The following is an 8526-nucleotide window of genomic DNA, read 5'->3' on the forward strand; positions in this document are numbered from 1 at the left end:
TACGATATATTGATCGTTTCATATTTGACAGTGTGATAATTCAAACCAGTGAACATTCGCCATTTGAGGCCTCTCGTAGCATCAGTTTACCATATGAGGGCATTGTCGTCTCAGAGAGAAAGAGAGTAAAACAGGAAGAGCGCGAAACAGGGAAAACCACACAGTACGGTACCAGGCCATCGTGAGCAGAGGAGCCTGTTCGTTCAAACCGCAAAGTTCTTCTGGCCGGAGGGCCACGGAATTCCCGCGGGAGAAAAGAGCATGTCACGACGTTCTAGAGCGTGTCGTGGGGGATATAATAGACGCGAGACACAGGCAAGCGGATGGCGGGGAGCGGTCGCTTCAGGATGGAAGCCATTCTGAATAGCAGGACCGCTGTGTTTCGTAGCCCTCTAGGGCCATGAAAGAAGGGACATAAAGACAACCTCGCAATGAAAACCACGTACGCACATCCTGCGGCGGCCGCCCGCTTGCCTGTTTGCCGGCGTGACCACGCATGATGACGCATTGCAGGGCAGACCTGCGCTCTTTGAGCAGGACGTCGGTATAAGGAGACAACCAACGACAACAAGGCAAAATGCTAGCTCGACGCCGACTTGAAACAGTCGCCGAATCTCTTCTCTCAGCGGGTGAAGCCTTCTCTAAATGCTAGCGTTGCTTAAGCAAGCCGTCAGAACGACGCCTTTAAAATATAGCCATGAAAACACCAACTATGGCCGGATGATGGCCCATGGCGGCGGTAGCACCAGCCTCTAAACATCGCTTTTCGCAGAACAAACCAAGGATGGGTCAAAAGCAGCCGAAGGGTGCGACCCAGTTGAGACCTCTGCCATTTCTGCAGGATGTGTCTAATTACTCTTTTACATTCTATGGGGTGAGCCGGCCGACCAAAGCACTGTAGTGGACGGGCTGCAGTAGCGGGGGGGGGGGGGGGGGTGACGGTAGCAACAACAGTGGTATGAGTACTGTGCAGCACCAGCAGTATGACAACGACGGTGATAATGATAGAGAATGATGAATCTGAGTTTGTTTGAAACTAGCAACCAAGCCATACTTTTCTAGTCCTTACACTGCGCTATGTTAGTAGTGCCTTTTGAGACTCCACCTCGTCTGACTCTCTCCCCATTCTGCGGTCTTGGCCACCATCTGGCGGCAGCAGCAACAGCAGAGGAGCTAGCAGTGAGTGCTGACGACTTCCATACTTTTAGTCTCGCTTGGAGGCCAACTCTGGCCTGGCTTAGTTGCGCAGGCAGGCATGTCTGGTGAACGTGCTTTCTAACGGGCGTCACCGTGCTGGGTGAACTCAGCCATGCCACGTATGAGAACAGGCAAAATTTGTGGTGGGTCAACATGCTTACAAGTTAATGAGGCTTAAGGATCGCAGACGATGCGACTAACGTTACTGCTGCCTACCGTCCAGTTGGCCTCAACTACTGCAGCGCTGCCCTAAACCGCTTCGCTTCTTTCTTTACCAAGTATCCATTGTTATCCAACAGCAGGCAAGGTTAAATCTGCCACTGCAACTACTAGTTCCACCAGCTGCCCAGCGGGCAAAACCAGCAATGCAATAATGGTCACAACTCCAATAGCAGCGGCAAGAAGAAAAACCCGACATTAGCTTTAGGGCTGCCACCGTTGCTACTTCACGAAGTCGGAGCGGTGGACAACAGACATACTTCGACTGTGCTCAAGCCATGCAAATGCAGATCTATGCTGTACTCTTTGAGGAAGTAGTTCTTTGCATTGCCTACCGCCTTTTATGGATCACCATTGTAATGGCCCCTAAACCGCCGGCTTTTTTTGACCAAGACGAGGAAAGCAATGAGAAAAACAAAGAACGTCTGTCTCTCCCCGCTTGATATAGCAATATTAAGGGCGCGTGCGTGCACCGGCCTGTCGTTCGTCGTTACTTAATGATGAATTGCTTTTGAGCAAACAGGGGTCAGCGGTAACAGCAGTGGCCACGGCGGAAAAAATATATTATGCTGATAGCTGAGCGATTTTATAATACGGCGTACATCTTGTTTGGCATGCGCCACCCTGATGGTTTAGTTTGACATCACCCTTGCAGAAAGCGATATAATTCCTTTTTCTTAATAATGATAGGTCGGTCAGTTGATTTTTGTCTGTGCATGCAAACAGTACTAATGTATAAATGTGCATGCCTGTGTATGTATTTACAGGGACGGAAATGAGACAAGAGTGGGCTTAATTTCATGGCCTCAAGAATCGTCCACTCGTAGTAGGTGTTTCCATTTTGAATTCTCTAATCGATTTGGCGAGGCATCTAGTATCCCGGGGTAAAGGTTCTCTCAGTTCTCTCACTTAATCCCGTCATTTCTTTGCTCCGTCTCAGCTACTATTTCTTTTCTGGTATATCCAATCTCGCCGCTGACCACTCTATCGTTCTTCATAGTAATCTTGTTGAACTATCTTTCAGCTTTGCAGGGACCTCTGTTCTCGCCAGCAGCTAGCTAGAACAGAGCAAAACAGGAATCGACTTTGCCAAATAATAATAATAATAGAAAGTCGTTCAAACAGGCTGACCGTTTGCCACCACTTATTAGAGCTATACAACCCACGACTTTTGTAAGGAACCTTGTCGAACGAGTGGTCGGTGAAAACGAGAAAGAATGCTACCAATCCAGTGGTTCACTGCTCATCGTCCGAACTTGGGCGTCATCTTCGTCGCCGAATACGCGGATCTCACTGTGCTACAGACAATAGCAGCAGTAAAACCAGCTGAGGGCAGCAGCACTTCTGTGGCCCCGTTCAGCAGTTTTGGTTTGTGGCGTTTCTGTTCCGCTCGTAGTCATTAGATATCGGAGAAATGATCGAAGCCGAACTCTTTACAGCGATTCACCGGCTTTCGCCGCCGCCGCTGCTTATGCAGTATGTGGCGTCCAATGTAAGAACAAGTAAACGAACGTTCGCCTGCTCGTTCTTTCGTCTACTTACGGTAACAGCCTCCAGGGAAGACGTAGTGTTAGGGGGTAAAGGGAGAAGAGGCATGCCACGGCTAACCAAATCGAATTTTGCGTTGCAGCAAGCTGGTAATTGTTAGTAGTTGGTGACAATTGAGCCATAGCCCTCCCCCTCGATGAAGTTCCCAATACTTGCAACTTGAAAGGCGTATCGACTGTGTGGGGTGGTAAATGTTGGGCTGTATCTGCTTGTGCCTGTACCCCCCACCTTCTACGGGTATATGGTGTAACAGCGTGTGTCGATGCGTATGTGTGGGTTCCCTGTGTCAGTGTTGTTGCGAGCTTCGTGGCCGCTCTCTCGTGCCCGCTGCTACCGCCGCCGCCAAAGAGCGGAAGCATTTCTGCCGGAAAAACGGCCGGATGAGGGTGTGAACGGTGGCTTCCGGTGAACGAAACGATGAGCTCACCACTATTAGCACTAGCAGCACTAGCAATAGGGGCTCTGTCTCAACCCGGCGCGACTTGACAGGCACTTCCTTGAACGGGGGCTTTAGGGCGACGTAAGGAAAAGTCATGGGGTTACCGATTATAGGGAACATTTTGCGACAAGGCGATGTAGCCGTCGATGTTGCTGCGGCGGCGGTAGGCCGTAAGCAGTTGCTCGGTTAGAAAAGAGATAAAAAGGTCTTGGCCAGCTCATCGGTCGGTGGCAGCAGGCAGCGCCGCGTATCGAATGTCAAACAGTAGAAAAGACGATCAAAAGCTGAGGAAACACCGACCATATGACAACGTAGCTAGGCAAGGAAAAGCGAAAAGGAGAGTACGAGGTTCTAGCGCGAGCTTGAAAGCCATGGCGGTAGCCGAAATAGCTGCTCAAAGGTGACAGTATAAGGAAGAAATAGTCCAACGAGTAGAATTCCGGCCGCGTTGCAAAGTTGTGAGAAAACTTCGGCAGCAGAAAGAATCGTTTCTTTTAGTAGACGAAGGGCGTTAGATAACGCGTGTCCTTTTTGTCGTCCCCTTACCCCTTGCCACGTGAATAGGCAGATGGATGAACCAGGGCCTAGGCGAAGCACTCAAGAGGACGGAGAAAACATGAATCGTTAAGCTCGCAAATACGGATAAACGAGCATGCATGAAACGGTGAGGTACCACAATAAGGTTTAAGTACGTATGTACCCTATGGCGAATGCACAGCCCAACTAACTGGAGAGTTGCGTATGTACACGGGTGCGGTCGCACATACGCACGATCTGCACGTACAGCGAGCGTGCTGGACCAGGCTGCGTCGGCCGGCCAGTTTCGACTGGCGATGAGTGCAGGTGTCAAGGCAAGCAGACCGGACATTCGCAGAAGCGTGGAAAATCAACAGAAGAACGGCAACGGAATATTGATAAATCATCGACAACTACACCCAATGTACATGTACACACGGTAGGTCGGCACACAGAGACAAGAAAATTTTCTGCACATGCTTAGCTATACCCGCCAGTGAAAGGCTGGGCTTTCGAAACGTGGCCATTTGTCATGAATACGATTGAAAAAACCGCTGCGATGTAACCAAATTGTAATACGTGTTGTCGCCGGAAGGCTTAAACCGCATTCCGAAGAATACTGCTAATCCATATTTGAAAGCGATAACAAAGCGGCGCGGCTAGAAAATATGCGTAACTAAATACGTATTATTCACGCTGATAACTAGATTCAATAGATGAAAATTAAAGTTACCAAGAAAGGGCAAGTTGAAAAGAATTATTGGATATTCCGGGCTGTATGAACCCTGAAACGAACTTTTCTGTAATGTTACGATTGGATATGCTATGATTTGCCTAACGGAAAGCATGCGTTAATGTCTTGCGGTATTCGATATTTTATACAATATTTCTACTTCGTATCGATGGTTTTTCACAGATTGAAGCACAATCGCAGTTTTGTTACAGTTTTACATACACTTTGCACAGGCTCGCCAATGTCCTTGTCTCATTATATAAGGTGCTTTACTCGCATGGACCAGTAGGATCATATTGGCACATTTGTACGTCTCATATAATACTTGCACCCACTAGCTGTCAACAGTTGGACAAACTTCCCCAAATGTATAGCTGTTACATAACACCATCTCGGACAGCTAACACGGAAGGCACTGAAACATCCAATCGCACATCCTGATAGCATCGGAAGGAAGGTCGATATATGAGAGCCAGATAGGACGATGGTGGCTGCCTGATAACGTGGTCTGATAGGCATCGTGACGAATCGTGCCGAACTCCAGTAGAAATCAACAAGAACAGCAGCAGCAGCAGCAGCATCAGCGTAAAAAGAAAATATGAAGATTGTTGATAGACAGGCGATAGACAGATTGCTACTGCCTATGTAGTTTTCGTGTACTCACCCGCTCGACGTTGGGCAGGCTCCACGTAATGGACATTGACAGTCCCGAGAGTCGAGAACAGCCGGTAAACCAAGCTACCGAGCAACTACCTAATACCGTTACTCAAACTACTCAAGCAGTGACGAGATGCATTAGCACATGCTATGCTTTTCCTCTAATTATATTATCCTTGTGGGGAATGAGAGAATATCAACGCCGTTATGGTGGTGCGCACAATTCACTAGAATGGGAATCTTTCCCTTATACTAAACACAACCAAAACAGAGATAAATAGTACATAATAATAATCAATTACAGTGAATGTCTTCTCAAATGTAGTGTAGAAATGGGGAGAGTTGAGTAAGACATCAGTATTCCGTTGCGAGCAAAAAAGGTTTCCCGTTAAGCAGAAACTACGTTAATAAGTGAGATAAGTTGCTCCAACTATAAGTTTACTTGCTCCCCAAGTTTAAATTCATTTTTCCTATTCGACCTGAATATATTTGACCCTAAGCCTGCTTTCATACTCGTCCCGCCGTATATGGCGACCATTTAGATCACATGTTCTCACTTCCCTTAATAGGACGCGTTTAAGTGTGTAGACAAAAGCTGTATAAATACGATATGTAAATAGAGCGTAACCCTTGCGCTTCTTCCTCCTCTTGCCAACCTTACCTAAAAAAGCAGGACCTAGAAAGGATTCTATAACAACTCTACTTACATACATTTTGAATTATTTATTATTAATGTAAGCAATACGTACAGTCTAATAGCACTCTTTGTCTTCTGGACTGCAGTTTCCATGAATACGATCGAATACGGTCAAGGGCTAGGTCTGCTAACCATGAACGTCTGGCTCGGACATAGGGAACGTCTGATTTGTATATTTCGTTCACGCTCGATCGAACGCACATGGCTGCAGTTAAACGTGTTACATATGCGACGTTGGAGGATCAATTGCTGTTATTAGCACTATAGTAGTTGGTCCGATTGAAAGGCCTTGGCTCTGACTCCAGATACGTTGGATAAGAACGAAAAACGTGTCTATTCGGTGTAAGAAAGAAAGTTAACTTAAGGCTCAAGTTTGATCCCTGAAAAGTTTCCAGTGACAATATACTAGTGATCATCATAATAACACGAGGCATTGTATATATATATATATATACGAGTATTTCTTGAGGTGCATGCAACTATTCAATCTTGAAGCTGGTTAGACGGTCTTCATGTTATTGTGGCTATTGTCATACGGCTTTTCATTATTACGCCAACAGCCTGGATCGCCTCCATAGATTCTTCAGAATTAGTCCTGCACGTTCAATTTTCGTTAGTGTATTATTGCTTGGGCCCGCATCAAAAGCAGGGTATAGCTATAGCGGCCAGATTGGAATACCTATCGTGAGAGCGCCATCGTCTGCGCCCATAATTACCTATGGCTCTGAATGTTCATTGCCAGAGATCGTTCTTGACTCATGTCAATGAACTTACTCGAAGATCCTTGTTAGTGGATGGCACACCGGGGGCATGTGATTAAAGTCGAATTATCCGTTCAAGCACACAGCACAGATATAGGAACACCGAAAAAATGAACCACTGGATCGATGAATAGAATAAAGCGTTTTCTTTTTTTTTTTTTTAGGTGCTGGCTCGTAAGCCTAAACTTATGTGTGTTTGCTTGATACTTCTTGGCTTGGCCAGTTTTCATTCGTTTCTCCACGAGTACACATATTGATTCTATTGATTATACATTCAGCGCGTGGATTTATTAATCCTGTTTAGTATTTTATTTTTTGAACATGTTAAAAATGTGAGTTTCTTTTTTATCAAAAAATTGTATAAGAATAGTAGCGATCGTATCAAATTTATAAAATTTTGTCAAAAGTGGATTGAACAACAATACTGCATTAGAATTATCTTCTCAATCAGTTGTTTACCTTTATAACGTTAACATTTATAGTCGAACGGTAACGAACTCGTCGGCGGGAGTAGTTGTGTTTAAACCCGTTTCGTCGATACCGGTAAGAGTAAGCTCGCTCTTAGTTGCACGTAACAATCTCGCCGAAGACACCTCGGTGGGTACCCGTTCAGAGGAATCAGTTAACTTGATTTCCGATTCAAGACCCAGTGCCACCATTACGCAGCTATAGTAATACCAATATTTTAATCTGAACAGCCAGGCTAAATGAAGCAAAGCAAATAAAACTTTTGGTCGGTATCAACATAGGACACATTTTTAGAATAGGTGATAATATATTCATCATTGAACTGACATACCGGACAATCGTTGCTGTTTTTACCATGTTAGCTTTATTTTTTCTTAGAAGACATCGTGCTGTCCTTGGAGTCGTTTTACTCAAAAGACGCAGCAAGAGCAAATCATTTCTCCTGACCCCATCATCTATGTATAGGGCATATTAACTAGGTAATGAATACCATTGATAAAAGCAAAGAATAATCGGCTTTTTTAGCGTCACCGTTTTTTCTCACACAAACTTTACCAACCGGTGCATGTTAATGATCCACACTTTTACAATTCACATGGTATAGCGAACTAATTGATAAAGTTACACAAAATCGTTTGTACATTAGTACTTCTTAAGTACAACTTCAAGCATCTGTATTAAATCCTCTTATTAAAATCGTATCATAATACTCACCACCTAAAAATGCCGTCATAAATACGAGCGGGAACAGTGTCCACAGCGAAGTTAGTGGTATCAATACTGATGGGTGATGTTCCGTAGCGTCGCCAAAAAGGCTGGTAAGATTAAAATCATCACCTTTCGAATTGACAAGACTTGCCACCGTTATCGTTGAATCGTCCGTTTGAACATCGCGAACGACGTCTACCGCAGACCGAACTGATGTGGTCATATCTACGTGCGGGAACGTAGTTGTCGAAATCCACTCGGTTGGATCTACGTATGTTGTCATTGTTCCATCGAAATAGTCCACTGCGCCTGACATTCTACAAGGGGTTGCACACGTGTTTATCTCTGATCACGAGCAATGTACCTCTATTTCGGTGCGTCAGTCAGCTAAGCCACCGCAAGAAGCTAATTAATGGTTAGCTGATGGAGCGAATAAGTCAATACACCTATTTTAGCCAGAGAAAGACAACAAAACACAGACACTCGATCTAACTCGATTACAACCACGCGACCCCGAGCACTGTCCGGAGAGACAGAAAGAAACAAAACTAACCGGTTTGTCTCTATTGTTTTTTTGCTGCGG

At 45.4% G+C, this 8526-nt stretch overlaps 2 protein-coding genes and 1 long non-coding RNA gene across 11 annotated transcripts in view; 1 reads left to right on the plus strand and 2 right to left on the minus strand.

The window, feature by feature from the left end:
* LOC111267519 (uncharacterized) overlaps positions 1–8526 on the minus strand; it is a 265929-nt gene that overhangs the window by 72392 nt on the left and 185011 nt on the right. The window lies entirely within an intron of this gene.
* Positions 1–8526, plus strand: part of LOC111267520 (uncharacterized) — a 60003-nt gene that overhangs the window by 42601 nt on the left and 8876 nt on the right. For 4 of the 5 annotated variants that reach the window (XR_015313849.1, XR_015313846.1, XR_002684673.2 and 1 more), the window contains one exon: positions 3968–4358. The exons of the other annotated variant lie outside the window; for it this stretch is intronic. This is a non-coding gene — a long non-coding RNA (uncharacterized LOC111267520). The remainder of the gene's footprint in view (positions 1–3967; positions 4359–8526) is intronic. 5 annotated transcript variants of the gene reach the window in all.
* LOC147752522 (uncharacterized) lies at positions 4365–8525 on the minus strand. Of its 3 annotated transcripts, none has more exons than XM_086971352.1 (3): positions 7950–8525; positions 7227–7470; positions 4365–6386 (listed from the first exon to the last, which is right to left on the minus strand). In XM_086971352.1, the coding sequence occupies exons 1-2, from the start codon at positions 8257–8259 to the stop codon at positions 7244–7246; spliced, it is 537 nt and encodes a 178-aa protein (XP_086827478.1). In that variant the 5' UTR covers positions 8260–8525; the 3' UTR covers positions 4365–6386; positions 7227–7243. The 3 variants fall into 3 exon arrangements, with proteins under 3 accessions (XP_086827478.1, XP_086827477.1, XP_086827476.1); XM_086971351.1 differs by having other exon boundaries at positions 4365–6601; XM_086971350.1 differs by having other exon boundaries at positions 4365–7470.

The sequence above is a fragment of the Varroa jacobsoni genome, unplaced genomic scaffold (assembly GCF_002532875.2).
Source record: "Varroa jacobsoni isolate VJ856 unplaced genomic scaffold, vjacob_1.0 scaffold_1196, whole genome shotgun sequence".
Taxonomy (NCBI): domain Eukaryota; kingdom Metazoa; phylum Arthropoda; class Arachnida; order Mesostigmata; family Varroidae; genus Varroa; species Varroa jacobsoni.

Bases quoted from the DNA above. Each gene is read 5' to 3' on its own strand.
- LOC147752522 (XM_086971352.1), bottom strand. From the start codon at position 8,259: ATGTCAGGCGCAGTGGACTATTTCGATGGAACAATGACAACATACGTA. The intron at 7,471-7,949 runs GTGAGTATTATG...TGCTTCATTTAG, and splicing joins TATGACGGCATTTTTAGGTG to CCTGGCTGTTCAGATTAAAA.